The 18,446-nt window shown below is 40.5% G+C and overlaps 2 protein-coding genes across 4 annotated transcripts; both read right to left on the reverse strand.

The window, feature by feature from the left end:
- Positions 1 to 5,480: 5,480 nt before the first annotated feature.
- On the reverse strand, positions 5,481 to 6,988 carry LOC4346336 (pro-resilin). Its single transcript, NM_001422689.1, has one exon. It carries the CDS (start codon positions 6,809 to 6,811, stop codon positions 5,936 to 5,938), a length of 876 nt encoding a protein of 291 aa, NP_001409618.1. The 5' UTR covers positions 6,812 to 6,988; the 3' UTR covers positions 5,481 to 5,935.
- Positions 6,989 to 7,924: 936 nt separating this feature from the next.
- LOC4346337 (puromycin-sensitive aminopeptidase-like) lies at positions 7,925 to 16,392 on the reverse strand. 3 transcript variants are annotated; one of them, NM_001422690.1, is made up of 34 exons: positions 16,278 to 16,392; positions 15,953 to 16,060; positions 15,585 to 15,662; positions 15,426 to 15,470; positions 15,187 to 15,327; positions 14,874 to 14,949; positions 14,591 to 14,667; positions 14,036 to 14,149; positions 13,848 to 13,922; positions 13,567 to 13,674; positions 13,264 to 13,476; positions 13,094 to 13,155; positions 12,842 to 12,869; positions 12,682 to 12,768; positions 12,561 to 12,586; positions 12,226 to 12,289; positions 12,066 to 12,146; positions 11,910 to 11,957; positions 11,799 to 11,817; positions 11,641 to 11,645; positions 11,489 to 11,500; positions 11,352 to 11,408; positions 11,004 to 11,113; positions 10,851 to 10,931; positions 10,458 to 10,641; positions 10,004 to 10,152; positions 9,787 to 9,925; positions 9,562 to 9,708; positions 9,240 to 9,321; positions 8,977 to 9,152; positions 8,746 to 8,856; positions 8,555 to 8,671; positions 8,396 to 8,467; positions 7,925 to 8,318 (listed from the first exon to the last, which is right to left on the reverse strand). In NM_001422690.1, the coding sequence occupies exons 2-34, from the start codon at positions 16,031 to 16,033 to the stop codon at positions 8,238 to 8,240; spliced, it is 2,946 nt and encodes a 981-aa protein (NP_001409619.1). In that variant the 5' UTR covers positions 16,034 to 16,060; positions 16,278 to 16,392; the 3' UTR covers positions 7,925 to 8,237. The 3 variants fall into 3 exon arrangements, with proteins under 3 accessions (NP_001409619.1, NP_001409620.1, NP_001409621.1); NM_001422691.1 differs by lacking the exon at positions 15,953 to 16,060 and having other exon boundaries at positions 16,278 to 16,356; NM_001422692.1 differs by lacking the exons at positions 15,426 to 15,470; positions 15,585 to 15,662; positions 15,953 to 16,060 and having other exon boundaries at positions 15,187 to 15,363.
- Between the last annotated feature and the right edge of the window lie 2,054 nt (positions 16,393 to 18,446).

Genomic DNA, 18,446 nt, shown 5'->3' on the forward strand with positions numbered 1-18,446 from the left:
GAAGAGGTGGATGTGATGTGCTCCAGAGGAGAGGAGAGGAGAAGAGGATCGAGTAGAAGCTAGCTAGCTGATGGTATGGTAGGGGAGAGATGGATCGATCGAGACGATGGATCGGAATTGAAGGCGGAGCAGTGTCGGGGAGGTGGCGCATTTAGTGATGGCCATGAATGCGTTGCGTTGCTTGCAATTGCAAGCGGCGCCGGCCGGGCGACGGTGAAAAACTTTACTCCTCCTCCACTACTCTACAACTACACGGTCAGTGGAGTATACATGAGCCGTTGGGAGATGAGTTGGCCGGCCTGCCATTAATGCCCGCTCCCTAGCTTCCTCCCTCCTCCTTATTCGATATGATCTGCATGCTTAATTTGGTAGCTCCCACTTCCCGTGTCCGCATGCATCAGCAGCACATATATATCATGCACCTTTTATATATATACGCGTTAATTAATAATTTGATAGCTACAAACTAATTAAGCATATGCATCTAGCTACCTAGCCACTTAATATGATCTCCACAGTTCGTCCTCCTACGTGCTACCTCCGTCCGTAAAAAAAAAAATCCAGGTCAAAGATAGAATTGGATTTTTTTTTCTTATGGAGAGAGTATATATCAGAGAAAGTTTTGTAGTGAAGATGGATAATACCTCTAATTTAAAACATATCATATGTCATATATTTATACACCAAAATCAAAGATAATTTAAATCGCATCAATCAAGAAATCATGCACACATTCCTCCACAATACATGCATCGATTAAAACATCATAACAATTACACCCTAGCATGTACATATTCTTCCATGCTGCATTAATTTTATTCCGATGAAATCCTGTGCCCATGTGGTTATATAATGATCAATTTGAAAAAAATTGAATTACATTATATGATGACCGATTTGGAAAATATGGAGTAACTAAGTACTCCACAACATATCACCTCTAAACACAAATCCCGATATTCTTTCTTTTATTAGTTCACTCTCATGTCATCTTATATTTTTCTTAGAGATTATGTAGATGTTATTCCTTACGTAAGAGATAACATCGTCTCCTAACTTACATTCAAGGCTCATACTATCTCTTCTCCACCTAATTCTAGATGGCAGAGTTCGAGGAAACATAAGTCTTACAATATACTTGCTCTTAAACTCTGAACACTACCAGGACATTATTATCACTCTATCAGTGTATTTCTTCTTTCCTTCTCTCTGCAGTGGCAAGTCTCAACTCCGATCCGGCACAGCCTCATGCGTAGGAAACCTAATGGTCAATTTAATTCAATAGGTGAAGTCAATTTTAATTTTACATGCGTACCCAGTACATGCAAGTTAGTGGATAAGGAGTAGAAAACGATGACACACATCAATCGCCATTGTTTTGACATTTTCGCGCGCAAAGACTTTATATATATATATATATATCTTACAAATTAATATATGTTAAATCCATTTGTCAATCTGTATAGTATTTAATTATTGTTTTTGCATTTAAATAATTATACAATTCATTTCGCTATTCAGCACAAAAAGAATCAACAGTGTAGTGTAGTAGTACTGGTCCATGCATGGACGTATGGAGTGATTGCAGCCGTCCATTGCAGCAGAGCTCACTTAACTGCATGCATAAATGGATGAGAGTACAATCGTGTGCCTGTGGCTGTGTTTAGTTCACACTAAAATTGAAAGTTTTGTTAAAATTGGAACGATGTGACGGAAAAGTCGGAAGTTTGTGTGTAAGAAAGTTTTGATGTGATGGAAAAGTTAGAAGTTTGAAGAAAAACTTTGGAACTAAACACGGTGACAATTAACTGGAGTAAATTGGGGTGATTGGGTGAACATATATAGTGATCGAGATTTGCAGCTATATAAAGCACTGTACCGATATCAAATCGTGCTAACTAGCTAGCTTAGTACTATACTACGTACGTACGAATCATCTGAATATATATATATATATATATATATATATATATATATATATATATATATATATATATATATATATATATATATATATATTTATTTATTTATTTATTTATTTATTCATCAGCTAGTTGTAAACTACTCGTTGTTGGGTCCTTGCTGGGGTTGGTTGCTCACTGTAGATCACACTGTACCGATCGATCGAGCTGTGCTTATTTTGGAGGTTGAAGTCGAAATAGTACTATACGTACGTATGGTTAATTATACAGATCGATCTGGTCGAGATGCATGACACAGGTTCAAAACCTTCAATTCAATTCGTTCAGTATATATATACTCGATCTGCATATACATATATGCGCTCAATTTCTTTCTTTTGTTATTGATGTCGAATCAGTCAGAAAATAATTAAGCTTGGAATTACTAATGGAGTGGCATTAGTATACGTATAAGCGCGTAGGGCCTATATATACATGGATAGATGGATATATGTTATATAAAGGAGACCGCGTGGAGTAAAAGGATCGGAGCTGGCAGCTCATATATAGCTAGGCTCCATGTATCATTCATGGTTAGCTTTTAATTTCTTTCTTCGATATAAATACTCCGATCCGTTCACATGAATGCATTCTGACATTACTATTGGCATCTAATCTAAGGGTTTCTTTAATTTTGCTCACACCTGAATTTTGGACGTCACATTTTAGCATCGCAAAAATTTCTTAGTCACATCGATCGATCTGTGTTTATTAGCATGGCGCGCGCAAATTTCTTAACATTGTACTTGTTCTACGTGTTATATATATAATCAGATTCTTAGCATTTTTTTTTGTGGCGTGCCACATTTTTGCTAAAGTTGGACGTGATCTAGTACAGTGGTAGTATCATGTCATATCATGTGGCTTCTCTATATGGATCATGGTCAGAATTGAAAGAGTAGGGAGCAATCAGAGCAGAAAATTTAGGGAATTAATTGCCGTCGGTCAGGACTCAAGCGACAGCATAAGTGCATTATTTTAAGTATCAGCATAGGGAGTACCCTACGTGTTATGCATTGCGTGTAGCCCGTCCTTGTACAAACTGGGCGGCCAGTAGCTAGCTAGTTAGTACAGTACGTACATAGTAGGAGTTACATATGCACTGCTGTACATGTACATATGTATGGAGTATGTTGTGCTCCCTCCGTCCCGTAAAAATTCAACTAGACGTGATACATCTTATTATTACGAATCTGGATATACCTTTATTCAGATTCATTGTACTAGAATATATCATATCCAGTTATTTTTTTTTGACAGAGGGAGTATGTATGTACATTACTCGCACATACATTATTAGATGATCTATCGATCTATCTCATCCGATCAAGGGTGCAAGTGATCAGCCCTGTAAATCCACTTATAATCATTACTGGAGAAACCATCTTTGGTCGGTCGCCCAAAATCCACAATAGTTTTTAGTTCCGGTTATAAAAATTTTCATCTTTAGTCCCGGTTCATGGCGTGTCAGAGGCATGTTAGAGGGCCAAGGATCTTTAGTCCCGGTTGATACTACCAGCCCGGACTAAAAATTACCACTTTAGTCCGAGTAAAAATTATTTAGATCTTTAATCCCGGATTAAAAATCTATCTTTAGTCCCGGTTGTAGTTTACAACCGGGAGTAAATATTTCTCTCCCATATCTGATCGGTTAAGTCCCAGACGAGACTTTCTCCTCACCGAAATATTTAGATAAGATCGGATCATCACCTCTCCTCCTATCCCTCAAATCTACTTCCTCCTTCTCCCCTCCCCTCTCCTTCTCCCCCCTCCTCCCCTTCCTCCTCCTCCTCCCTCCTCCTCACATCCGGCGGCCGGCAGGGCCACGCACGGGGCGGCAGGCGTTTTTTTTTTTAATTTGTGATTAACATATGTATAATTTCTTTTTTTTTAGAATTTGTGATTCATTGCATGATCTGAGATGTATAATCGATCTGTGATGCATTTGATTTGTGTGTATTTTTTTAAGATTTGTGATGTATTTGATTTGTGTGTAAATAACTTAGGATTTGTATTTGTGATGTGAATGATTTAGGATGTTACTTTGATTTGGGGATTTGGGTATATGCATGGTACTCGATTTAGGTATTTGGTGTTTGATTTGGGTATATACATCCCACTCGATTTGGGAGAAAAAAAAGGACCAACCGGGGTTGCCCCTATCCTCTCTTTAATCCCGATTCTAACACCAACCGGGACTAAAGATCAATCTTTACTCGATTATTTCACCCGGGATTAAGATATAGCGATCTTTAGTCTCGGATTTATAGTCCCGGTTTCTAACCAGGACTATAGGGGGTTAAAAATCGGGAGTAAAGACGGTTTCTCTACCAGTGAAAATATAAATAAACAGGTAATTTGGCTGTTACCCGTTTATTTGTATTATAAGTGGGTTCGCGTATATGATTTTCTGCACCGCTGCATCCGATCGATGATAGATATATATACGTAGAATTACCTGCGTTGAGGTGGCACCTGCGTTGAGTGTCGCCGGCTGGCTGTTGGAGGCCTTGCTCTCGTACGTACTCCCCATGTCCAAATTAAAAAATAACCAACCTATGTATCCTATCCACCTAGATTTTTTTTTATGAGACGGAGAAAAATATGTCTTCCAACGACCGATATATATATATATATATATATATATATATATATATATATATATATATATATATATATATATATATATATATATGTACATATGTATACCGCAGCAACGCACGAGGTTTCTCTCGTTATTGTGAATAAGTTGTTCGCTACTTTATTTAGGTTTCCAGAGAAATGTTTGCTAATTAGCCACCCAGATGTAAAAAAAATTGATTTGATTTGATTGAATGATCATTGATTAATCGCAGACCGTGGGCTGAGGTGAAGCATGGTACAATGCCTTATGGGCTATGGCTGGCAAAAATGGGCTTGCAGTTCTTCAAAACATGGGCTTTAATTTGGTTTGGGCTACCACTTGAGTCGTCGTGTTCGCTGGCCGCCGCGCGCACAGCAAGATGATACACTCGATCACTCTGCTTGCAATTCGATCCTCTGCTCTGATAGTGTGATAGATGATGATGTTGTTCTACTTATTACTCTCTCCATTTTACAATATAATTTATTCGTATTTTCCACATCCATATTGATGTTAATAAATATAGATATATATGTCTAGATTCATTAACATCAATATAAATATAGAAAATGCTAGAATAACTTACACTATGAAATGGAGGAAGTAGTACACAATACTACTATAATATTCCCATCAAATTACAGACTTCGTGAATGACGTTGGCTAGTTCAAAACGTCAAACATTTCATAATGCAAGATAGTATTTTTCCACTCTGCTTAAATCAAATACTAGCTAGTACTCGCTCCCTCCGTTTCTAAATATTTGACACCGTTAACTTTTTAGCACATATTTAACCGTTCGTCTTATTTAAAAACTTTTAAGAAGTATATAAAACTATATGTATATATATAAGTATATTTAACGATGAATCAAATGATAGGAAAAGAATTAATAATTACTTAATTTTTTTTAAATAAAACGAACGGTCAAACATATTTAGAAAAATAAACGGTATTGAATATTTAGAAATAGATGGAGTATTTTATAGACAATTCCACACCGATAGACGACAGTGCAGGAATGTCCAAATCCACACTGGATCGGTCTGATATAAATATTGTTCATCAACATCTCTCTTTCTTGGCGAGGAGAAAGATTCTTTTTTCCCCCCTTGAATGAAAAAGAAATGAACAACACATCATCATCAGCATGAATAATGAGTTGTTTTCTAAACCAAAAATTGATTATTACTCTTGTTTAATTTGTGTTTCTCAATTATTGGAGTATCATATAAAAAGAGGTAATAGTAAGTATAGGTATTATTATTCGGTTATATTAGGATGAGTTTGAACTTTGAAGTGCAGGGATAGGCGTGGTGTGGTTGGATGAATAAAATGAAAATGGAATTAATTAATAGTCGTCGTCGTAGCCGCCGGCGGCGTAGTCGTCGTCTCTGTCGAGATCGTCCTCCACCTTCTCCGCCACGCCCTCCTCGAACTTGTCCTCCAGGTAGCTCGCGCCGCCGGCCAGCGCCAGCCCTCCCAGCACGCCCGCCGCCGCGCCCACCGCCAGCCCTGTCCCCATCCCCATCTTGCTCTTCTTCTTCGTCTCCTCCACAACCACCGGCGCCCCACCTGCTGCACCGTACGCCGCCACAGGAGGCGCGCCGCCGTACGCTGGCTGTGGCGGCGCCCCGTAGGCGCTCGGGTACCCTGCCGGCGGCGCCGCGTACCCGCCTGAGCCGTAGCCACCACCGTACGGGTACTGCCCGCCTGAGCCGGAGCTGTAGGCCGGAGGCGGGGCGCCATAGGGGTCGCGTGTTCCGGCGGGTTGGCCGTAGGGAGCCGGGTAGGGCGAGGGGTCGTAGTAGCGCGCGGACTCGCGGACGGCGAGGCGGAGGTCGAGGCGTCCCTGGGGGCGGCCGGAGGGGCGCTTGAGGCGGAGGGAGCGGGAGACGCGGGCGCCTACGCCGGCGTCGTCGAGGACGTCGCGGAGCGGGAGGCGGGCGGAGCCGACGAGCGGCTTGACGCCCTCGGCGGCGTTGGCGTGGACGACGTCGAGGTAGAGGAGGGCGTCGTCGAGGCGGGAGGAGGGGGGGAGAGGGAGGGTGAGCTTGTCGTCCCAGTTGGGGTTGTCGGCGTTGTCGAGGTCGACGCGGGTGGAGCACTTGGCGCCGTCGTCGACCCAGAGCACGGCGTAGGGCTTGAGGTCGCCGTTGCGCCAGTTGACGTTCTTGAGGTCCCGCGCCGACGACACCGTCACCTCCACCTCGTACCGCGACCCCATCCTCCGATCACTCGATCTACTACTCTCTGCTTGCTTGCTTCCTAGCTATTCGATCACCTGCCCTGATAGTGTGTGTGATAGATGATGATGATGTTGTTGTTGTTCTACTCTTGTCAAGAAGAGTAAAAGAGTGAGTAATGAATGAGATGAGGAGGGAGAAGTAGAAGGGGTATTAATAGTAGAGGAGAAGCTATCATCATCATCTTGGTCTTTGGAAGGGTTGGATGGATGGATCGTTGGTCACTTTCTTCTACGACTTGCTTCCTTCCTTCCTTCGTCACTTCAGTTTTATCTTAGCAGCTAAGCACCCCGGTGATACTGATACAAGACGTACGAGATGAGAGCGAGCTCTGTTTGTAGCAAGCAATTTCTAGATTGTTCCAGATATTTACTCCTACAATTACTAGTATTACTATTACAACTACTATTACTCAGATATCGCAGGGCATTCTTGACTTGGGTGGAGAAGAGAAGACCTACAACATGACCGTGTGATTCCCGCCACATGGAAGGGAAAGCGACCTTACATTTGTTGAGCACTTGCCCACTTGATCCCATCCACTTTGAACAACTCCTTTCTTTAGCCACACGCACGCACGCACACGGTCTGGACGCGTCGTCTACCCTCCCCATCCAACCCAAAAAATCAAGGGAAAGTCTAGCCCGTCTCGCGCACGCCGGTCCGTTCACTCCCTCCAACCACCGTCCCCATGCTATCTAGGATAAGAACGCTATAGCCTCCCAAACCCATTTCCACAGTACGACCAAGATAATAATGTCCTGACCAATCAAATCATCTGCCCTTAGGCAAATAAGGGCGCTAGTACCATACTCCTACTATGCCACTCAAATTGTAGATCACCAGGCTGGCTGTTGTTAAGCAAACTCTAGCATCAGGAACCAATTTGAGAGTCCCATATAAGCTTCACCTCCACTAAATATAAATGCTAAGCATCTCTTCTCTTCCCTTGCCACTAGAATCAGATGCTCAACTGACTGCCAGCTTAAGCATCACACACCTATTACACGCCCCCACCCCACCCCAACACCAACTGTTAGTATTACTGTTACTATGATGAAACAAATATCAGCTGCATCACTAGAGTCGCGCATGGTCACAATCCAAGCATCGGTCGACAAAATCAACCCATGCCTACCAAGTACCAACACGGCAAGGGCAATAAACAAATACTGCAAGAAACTCTATCAGTCCAGTTATTCCAGATAGAGCCATCGCGTAAGAAAGAATTGCATTACTTTTGGGGTCTGCGATACTATAAGCAACAGAGTTTTGTACCAGTCTAAAAGCAGCCTTCTTTTACTCTTGCCACATAAACATATTCAGTTTAACTACACTTTTAGCACCCTGTGTGGATGTCATGTGATGAGAGGCAGGACCGACTGACTTGTTCACTCACGGGATTATTCAAGCTGCCAGGCTCTTTGAAGCTATCTCGTACACATTCTCTGATAGCCCATTGGCTGACACGATCATCTCCAGCTGAGCCTGTTGTACAACAAAGGAACATCAACATGTTTAGACCAAAGCAATGTGATCATCCGGTGTTACAACAACATACATACCTTAGCAAGAGCTTGTCTGCTCTCATCATATCGCCTCCACCGAGAGAAAGCTGACACCATGCGGGAGGCCACCTACATTTTCAGTCCAGCAAAAAACCACAATCAGACGGTGATAGGCAAACTAGTGTTTGTTCATTCATTTAGCACGTGAAACAGAACCTGAGGATTTATCTTGTCTAGCTGTAAAACAACTTCACCCAAGAACTTGTAACCAGAGCCATCTTTTGCATGGAAATTCACAGGGGACCCACAAAATCCTCCAATTAGCGAATACACCTGCATTTTTAGTATGTTTTCTGTAAGGTCCTGAACTATGTACTCAAAAAATTTGAAGGAAAAGAATCACATACCTTGTTCGGATTCCTCATGTCAAAAGCAGGGTGACCAAGTAACTTTTGAACGTTAGCAACATTTCCAGGGATGTCTGATGTAGCTTGAAGAGCAAACCACTTGCTTACAACCTATTTGAGAAGAAAGACAAGTATGGGCTCCGATGTAAAAAGAAAATTACTGTGCTACTCTGGCATAGATGAATAGCACTTATGTATAAGAATGACACATATAAGCAGCAAGCATCTTACCAAATAATCATGCTGCCATTTGTTATAGAAGTCCAGAAGGGTGTCATCACGAACTTGGCCTGGATTTTGAGACAATGCTGCTAGTGCAGCAAACTGCTCCGTCATGTTAGTAGCAGACTTGTATTCAACAAATGCAAGTTCAGTGGTGTCCGGTTCATTCAGAGATGCAAGATAAGCTGAAAAACAAAACCAGGAAAATATATTTGAAACCACAGTGTATGGAACAAAATTTCCATGTTAAAATGCTAGATGGAAAGACATACCAAGGCATGTGTTTTTCAATGCACGGCGGGCCATGCTATCATGGTTAAATGTATAAGCTTCAGAACTTCTGTTATTTGTCACCTGATGAAATAGACATAAATGTAAGTAAAAGACAAGCTCTCTCACACACAAAAATCCCACCCTTTTGAGTATTCAATAATAAGCAAACAAAAAGCGAAAAAGGTACAACCGCCCTGGTTACGTTTTCAGCATGTTTACTAGGCACAAGAGTGGAACTTATATCACCTTGAAAAACAATTACTACACCAAAGCACATTAGACAGTAACCACATCTACAGACAATAGCTTGGTGCCACTTACTGTTGAAAGAAGGTCATCTTTGAGTTGAAGGGCAAGCTCCTTCTTAATAAAGGTACGGACAGCATGAACTGCATCAGGATCTGCAACTGGCATCATATCCATAATCTCCCCTTGACCCGGCAAAGTTATCGCTTTCGCAATGAATTCCTAAAAGAACACATGTTAGACATTTTACAGTTGAATTCCGTATGATAAAATCATAGTAGCATCAGAAAAAAAAAATACTTTATCCAAGCTTGTGTTCCGCAGGATTGATCTAAGTCCATCAACAAATTTAGGGTTCAGGGCCAGTGTTTTCTGTTGCTGGAAGTCAGCTACAAGACTGAGCATCAGTTTACGTGACAGCACCTGACCAGCTTCCCACCTAAGGAATGCAAGAATTCTCAGATTAAAAATCTCCAATAAAAGAGAAGATGACTTAAAACAGGAAACAGAGAGCAACCTGTTAAATTCATCCGAATCATTGGCAAGTAGGAAAAACAAGTCACTCTCAGTCAGATCAGAATCAAGACGAACAGGAGCACTGTATCCCCTCAACAAGGAAGGCACTGGTTTCTCAGGTATGTTGTTAAATATGAATTCTTCCTCCTTCTGAAAGATGAAAAAAATGTCTCATTCAGCCATTTTGAAGATCAGACAAGAACATGTAATGTCTGAACGCGAATATAAAAATTGCAGGTTGATGTCTTTACACATCTCAACCACGTGATCCTGACTAAGGCACAATTCTTAGTACTTTCTATAAAAATCAAAGTATAGCAAGAGTTCAAAATGATAATCTCACAAATGACTTAATTGCATGGCATGCAAGGTTCATAATCCAAAGAAATCAACTTGTGGCCCTGAAGTTGCCATTGAAGAGGAATTTTTGACTGGAAAATAATCAGTTCTTATACCTTATTAAATTGAAGAACAGTAGTGAAGACTGGCTGGCCATCACTAGTGAGTGATTGGAGCATCCCATCACTGTAAATGGAAGTTAGGGGCATATCCTTTCCGGTAGAATCAACAAGTCCGACAGCAATAGGAATGAACATCGGCTCTTTAACTGGTTGGCCAGGGGTAGGTGGCACTTCTTGACTAAGATATTTAAAAGGACGGAAGGAATTAGTTGAAAATATTCTAATTTCACAAATTATCTATAGAAGGCAGAAAAGGAAGAAGCAAAATATCTATAATCCGTGGATTAAAAACATGAACGGAAAATCAAGCAATACAGAAAAAGAATCATAAACTGGGTTAACTCTTTAAGTGAAAGTAACTAAAAACTTGGTAGTGTAGAAGCTCACCTAAATTTCAGAGAAAATGTCTGAGAACTTGCATCGTATGAAGAGCTCACTTTAACAGTTGGAGTACCTGCCTGAGAGTACCTATTGCATGGTTGTTTTAAGATCAGATTGTGCTTGCAACATGTGCATCGTTGAAAGATAGATGTCTAGTACCATTGTAAAAAGTTTGGCAGCTGGGTGTTATTTGCATCACACATTGCAGCATAAAAGTCTTCACAAGTCACAGCTTGCCCGTCGTGCCTTTGGAAGTAAAGATCCATGCCCTGTGCAGGAGATACAAACTGTTAACTAAACAGAACGAGCAGATAACACACGTTTGATAACTGAAGAAAAGAGACAGATCTCATGAAGATTCTCATTCTTTGGTGCTTCCTTTTTTTTTTGCCAAAAGATAACAAAGCAATCGGTTTTCTCATTTCTTTTATTTTCATATATTTAAGCCCACAGCACCACCATGGGAGAAAAGAAATCATCATCATGCTTTCTGCATTTAACTTTTACCTTTCGAAACCCTGAAGCTCCAAACATGGTCTTGTACATTCTAACAACTTCAGCACCCTACAAGTACATATCCACAAATTACATCCCACTGGGGTTAGGGGTCAAAAGTGAATAAGAAAACATTGGATCAAACGAACCTTTTCATAAACCTGTGATGAAATCCCATAATCATTGGATGAAAAAGTAGAAAGCAGCAAAAGAAAATGTCAGAACGTTCCAGGATTTCTTTAGACAAAAGAATTCCCATACAACTTTATTGAAAGCTAATTGAACAGAACAGAAAACATACCGTTACTGCCAGGTTTTTCACGTTCAAATCACCACACAAGATTCAACAAATAATAAGGTTGGAGGTTCACCAGGGCATAAAATGATTGAAAATAATTAGCTAATGATGTAGTACTTCTCATTAGATGCACATCATACTTCACAGACAGAGCAACTCACCGGTATAAAAATTGTCCATCTGCCAGTAAAATTAGAAGAATTAATATCAGATCTGTATGGTGGCTAAAAATCACAAAGTAGTTACAATAACTGACAGTTAAGTATTGTCACCTTGATATACGAATGCGGACGAATAGGATGCGCCATAGGGCCAGCATCCTGGATATCAGGGAGGAAAGTAATGATTTAAAACAAGAAAACAAATGTAACTGCCATCAAACCAATTAGAATCCAGTACTAGTGAAGGGAAATTTAAAGAAACACAACCTGTGGAAATTGATAGGTCCTGAGTTTAGAAACATCGGCTATACGTTTTACTGTGCGACAACCAAGATCTGATGAGAATTCCTGCAGATTCAATTTATTAACAGAGCACGATAAAACCCAAACATTGCAGCAAATCACTAAAAGCCTATTTCATGAGTACCTGATCCCGGAATACAGTCAATCCTTCTTTCAGAGTGAGCTGGAACCAATCACGACAAGTCACTCTGCAACAAGATATTCATCAGGATATATTCTGTCCTAACTAGTACTAATCATGACGAATCTCATGACACAGAGGACAGTTGAAAGGATGCCTCTTCTTTTGGAGGATTCTAAACTAACTGAAGCTCGTGAGATCAATAAAAATAGTATAACTAATGAAAAAACACGAGCAAAGATGCAATTGGCAACAAATCAACCAAACACATCATGTTTTAGAAGTTGAAATTTAATTATTAGATGTAACCAGTACGGTGAAGTCGTTAAGATATTTACCTATTACCAGTCCAGTTGTGGAAATACTGCAAAAATAAAGTGAAAGATAAGTTAGTATCAACAGGAATTCATGATCAGAAAGAATATAGTGAGTGAAAATCGATCATTTCTGATAATGTACCTCATGTCCAACGACACCTAAAATTGCAGCATAATCCCCATCAGTAGCTGTCTCTGGTGATGCCAGCACAAGTCTAGATTGAAATATCTGTTCATTGATATAACAGGAATCAGTGTTGTTTCATGTTTTAAGTATTTTGTAACCACAGAGAGATTCTTACGTTTAAGCTCTTGTTCTCCATTGCTCCCCTGCAAAACAACACAAAAGTTTATTAGTACGAGTGTTGTTAGAGAGATAAGGTAGATCTGATCTGCTATTTAACCAACACAGGAGATTTAGTGAGAACAATCTGTAGTAGAAAAATAAATACCACTGGAAGAACAACTGTACCAACAAAACAAAACACAAAGTCCTAGGTCTTGGAGACTGAACAAAATTGCAGCATGACAATGTAATAAGAGAGAAGGCTTACATATTGAAATCTGGAACAACAACAATATTGAACAAATCAAGATCATATTCAAGGCCAAAAACCTGGCACGAATCCAAAGGTAGAATTGTATTAGTAATCTGATTAATAAATTGTGTTAGTGATACGACGAAGAATTGCACAAAAACATAGGAGAATGAATCGGGACCAACCTCCTCATCCCACTTCATAGCTGCTTTAAGAGAATACATAGCATGCGCTGTCTTTGCTAAATCTTGACCAGGAGTCCAAATTCTAAGTGTTACTTTTCGGCCAGAACATGTAGTAAATGAGTCCTCCCTGCAATCCAACTGACCAGCAACTAAAGCAAATAAGTAGCTTGGTTTCTTGAAGGGGTCTTCCCACAATGCATAATGCTTGCCACCCTACAGTTAGGAAGATGCATATTCTTAGACATGGTATTCACTGATTACCACTTTGTCAGTTCTGACAATTGAGTTACAGAGATACTGTACCTCAAGATCCCCCTGCTCTATAAGATTCCCATTGGACAACAGTACTGGATACAACGTCTTATCAGCTTCGATACGGCAAGTATATGTTGCCATAACATCTGGACGATCCTGTAACAATATTACCATTTCCAGAATACAAGTCATTTCAGGATCTTTGATAGATATGTTTTTTTGCAAGTAGATAACACATAGATTCAATACAGGATGTCCTACATTCATATACAATAGAGAAGATTATCATGGTTGCCTGTGGATCATAGCTAACTAAGAGGATGAGATACCTGAAAGTATGTAATCTTCCGGAACCCTTCTGCTTCACACTGGGTGCAAAAATTGCCAGTTGACTTGTAAAGTCCCTGTAAATTTACTGAAAATTAGAACAGGAAACCATAGCTTGTATTTTTTTTATCTGGATTGAATTCTTATCTAGTGCATATTATGTTCCTTCAAGAACCAAATCAGTATATACCTCCAATGATGTATTTAGCTGAGGATATATTTCTGTAACAATTTCCAAGTTGAATGTACCACCAGGTGGTCTTGAAACAGTCAAATGGCGTGAATCAACCATATAATCTTCACTCTAGAATTCAGTACACATTAAAAATTCAGAAAGACAACATACATAGTAAATCATGACGAGCTGAAGAAACATTTTCAATAGAAAGAACATGCTTATGAAATGAAGCTGGCTTACTATAACTAAACATGTTTGCAAGTTGAGCTCAGCAGTAAAACAGGCTTGTATCATACCTAGATATGTGCGTATAGAAGTGGCATGCAATCTGAATGCCAAAGGTAATATATGATTTTCTATAATATACATAAATCAGGAAAATTTGAGGTGTAATTTTGAAGCTCATGAGGAATATAAACCTAAGTACTAGTTTTTTTAATATATAGAAGGCCACAGTTGCTATGGCCTATGACCACACTTGGACATAATAAACCTCCATCCCTGACCAAGACAAACAGATCCTACATAACAAAAGGAAAAAAAGTAGCATGGAACTAATGTTACCACCTTAAGGTCCTTGCCATTGACTTTGATTGATAGCAGCTTCAGATCACGCCCATGAAGAGTAAGTGGAGAGGAGGTACCTGATACAATTATTAAAAAGAATTAATAAGGAAGTACAGACTACAGAGCCTCATTTTAAGCACGATAAGCTAAGGAAAGAAATTGAGAAACAAACAAGTACACGAGAGATCTAAAGACATGCAATGAGAAACCAAATGGTAATTCCAACGATGTATAAAAGTGCGTGTTCGGCTAAGTCAAATGGATATGAAAGGGTGTGTGTTACCTTCAGTTCCTGGAGATACAGCTATTTTAGATGTAACTATTGTTTTGTCTTCGCCAAGTTGAAATTCCAAATTGACCTGCCCAAAATTAAGTCCCAGCATAAAGTCAGGAAGGTAGTAAAGACAACAAACAGAAAGGAGCCCATTATGTTCATTAAATGCCAAGATGCCCATACAGGCTAGCATATATATCTAGTTAAATTTCAGATTGCAAACAGCTAAGTATCCATAGATATGGTGTTAGAAAGCCTGCAAGCCGGAGTTCAGATATTGAAAATTTTGGATGGTTGCAAAAAAAGAGAGGTATGTAGTTACCGAGTCAAATAAGTAATCAGGCTTTTTGTATTCTTTCAGGAATATCTCCTTTGGAAGATCCATCTCTGGTTCTTCGGTTGTGGAAGGCGGCGGCTCGGTTGCAACGGAACAAGTTGTCCTCTTGCTGGCAAGCCTTGCACTCTGAAATATCGGGAAATTGTCCGATCAAGATGTACTCTACAGAAGTAAAAACATGGAGTTAATGAAGAAAAGTAACATATAAGCGAGATGATACAGACATATAGCGACAAGGAAGGCGTGGCTGGTCTTGTCCAATGCGAGACCTACAACAATACAAACTAGAATCTATAAGCAACAGCAGCAATGCCATGCAACAAAAGCTATAACTGGGTGGGTGGCATGAGATTATCATCTGAGAGCAAGAGGGAGGCACACACCTCCTTCCTTAAATTAGGAAGGTAGCAATTCTTCAGTTGGGAACTCCTATGCGATGATGACAATGGCAGGCGATGATACTGGTATAAACACGGAATAGAATTGGGGGGAAGAAACAGTGAGGAGAAGCACAGTAGATGTATCATCTGTGTTAGACGCATCGACACATATATAAACCTTAATAATACTAGTACAAACAATATTCCAGCACACTAGGAGAATCTATATCGAAACCTATGTCTGTATGAATAATGTATAAAGAAATTGCAGAGGAGAGGAGGGCAAGGGTTTGAGCATGGAATGTGAGTGAGGTGCCTGGTTAAGTGGAGGATGGGGAAGGGAGGGAGGGAGAGGGGGATAGTGGAATCACATGGTGGGAGGAGAAGACGCCGAGAAATCCGGCGTTAAGCAAACCAGAGCCTTGGCAGGGGCTAATCAAACGGCGAGCCATTCCCAAATCCTAAGCGATTCACCCACCCTACGACAGATGAAGCAAGCAGACCCTAGCATCAGCAGCAGCATCATCTCTCAGAGCAGCAAAATCATCATCATCATCATGGTGGTTCAAATCAAACGCAAACGCAACGCCATATAGATTGATTCGATTAGATATTCAGATTTGATGGATGGATCCCTACACGACCGCGAAGAAGGATCGAAGAGAAGAAAGAGCAGGGAGGGATGGGCGTCGTTACCTCGTCGCGTCCCCGCGAGCGAGCGATCGATCGATCGGAGCAGTTCGCCGGAGGCTGAAACTCCGACCAAGTAGAATCTGCAACTTGCGTTGTTGGATGGATGGATGGATAAAGTAGTTCAGTTGGAGAGGTTGGAGGATATATAGTGGAGTAATTTTCTAATCTTAGAGGGGCTCTTTTCCAATTGTCCTCCTTATCTCTACTGTTTCGATTGAGTGGTTTCGTGTTTTTCCACCTCGATGACATGCGGGGACCACCTGTCGGCGCCACGGACCCTCTCTTTTTCTTTCTCATCATCAATCAAAAGATAATATACTAACTGTATGGGCCCACCTGCCGGTGGGAGACATAAAAATATCTTCCTCTTTAATTCTCGCTCCACTTTTATTCTTCGACAAAACTAATTAAAGAAAAAGAAAAGCAATCGATTTTTGTGGTGCTGTTAGTTGCTGAAACTTGCACACAAGATATGCTAGTTCTAACGTCGCCCAAGGCAATTAATAGTCAGAAAAATACCGCAGTTTCAATCTTAATTAATGAGTTGTATTGACATTCTTTTTTGGGTCACCTTAACGATTCACCCAAAGCCTAGTGTTGTATGCAGAACGGAAACAAATCCACAAAAGAGTTACTGCAAATACGGATGACACAACGCAAACTGATAAAGACAGGTGAACTAGATCAAAATGATAAGTTCGGTTATCTCAGCAATCCCAACTTACTATATGTATTTGGACAGAGAAATCTATCGAGACAACTGACAAAATAAGTCGTGCTTTCTTTTGGAAAGGTGAAAAATCCATTAAAGGAGGATTAGGGATCAAGGACTTAAGGACACATAACACAGCATTAATTTTAAAGCTAGAAGATAAGGTGCTCGCAGGCCCGAATGATCCAATCGCTAATTGGTTTAGAGAGAGGTATATGCAAAACACATTACAATTACATCCCAGAACCAGTGATACACCGACTTGGAAACTCATTCTATCACAATTCCAGACCCTATGCTCTACAACACAGGTAAAACTCGGAAATGGCAGAACAACTCTGATTTGGAAGGATAAATGGCTGCATCAACGTCTGGAATTTGCTTACCCAGTTTTATACTCATTTGCTTTGCATAAGGATTGCACAGTTCAATCACAATTCAGACAAAATTCCTAGCAAATACAGCTCCATCCTAGCCTTTCCTACCAAGCAAAATCAGAACTACACGCACTGCTGCAAATCTTGCAAAATCTCTGCCCCATCCCAGAGAAAACAGACACAAAGAGAATTCTTGTATACTGCACCCAAAGTCTCAGCAGCAAATGCCTATCGCTTGCTGACATACCATGGATCCATTTGGAAACCAGCAGATTATATATGGATCCACACCATACCACAAAATTGTAAGATTTTTCTTTGGCTAGCATTCAAAGACAGACTAAACACCAAATCCAATATGGTCAGCAAAAACTGGAATGAAGATCCCCACAGCTCCTTGTGCCCCTGCACTAGAATCAGCAGATCACATCCTCCTAAGATGCAACAATGCCAATAACCTCCGGGAAAAATTGAACTTACTGCAGCTGGCCAACAAATCCGAATCAAGCTCGGCCTTCCTACAAGCAGTCATAGACATGAATCACTCATCAAAGGGAATAGAACCAATTTGGTTTGCTGCTTGCGCTTACACGCTGTGAAAATCTCGCAACAACATAGTGTTTGAGGGACAATTTGACAACCCACAATGCATCACGCAGCAAATTTCAGACACCCTAAAACTTTGGAGCCTGAGAACCAATGAGGCAAACAGACAAAGAAATTCACACATGGTGTGCGAGGATTTCCTAGAGAAGCCTCATGTATATCCCCTTGTAAATCCGCCCCTCTAGTTTCCTTTTCCTTTTGTCTTCTTTCTTTTTCTCCATAGTCTCTCCTCTCTCTGTATCACTTCTATCTGCTTCCCAGTTAACTCTAACCTTTAACTTGTAACCTGTAAACCTCATTTCTCTTAATGAAATGACTATAAGGTAGAGCAAGCTCTACCTTCTTGCGTCAAAAAAAAGATCAAAATGTAGATGTGAAATTGAAAGAAACAATCATCAACATCTTACACATATGCGGTGCTCAGTCCTGCATCTAGCTTTGACTAGTTCAGATGAACATCGGCCGGATAAGTCGATC

The sequence above is a fragment of the Oryza sativa genome, chromosome 8 (assembly GCF_034140825.1).
Source record: "Oryza sativa Japonica Group chromosome 8, ASM3414082v1".
Lineage (NCBI taxonomy): Eukaryota > Viridiplantae > Streptophyta > Magnoliopsida > Poales > Poaceae > Oryza > Oryza sativa.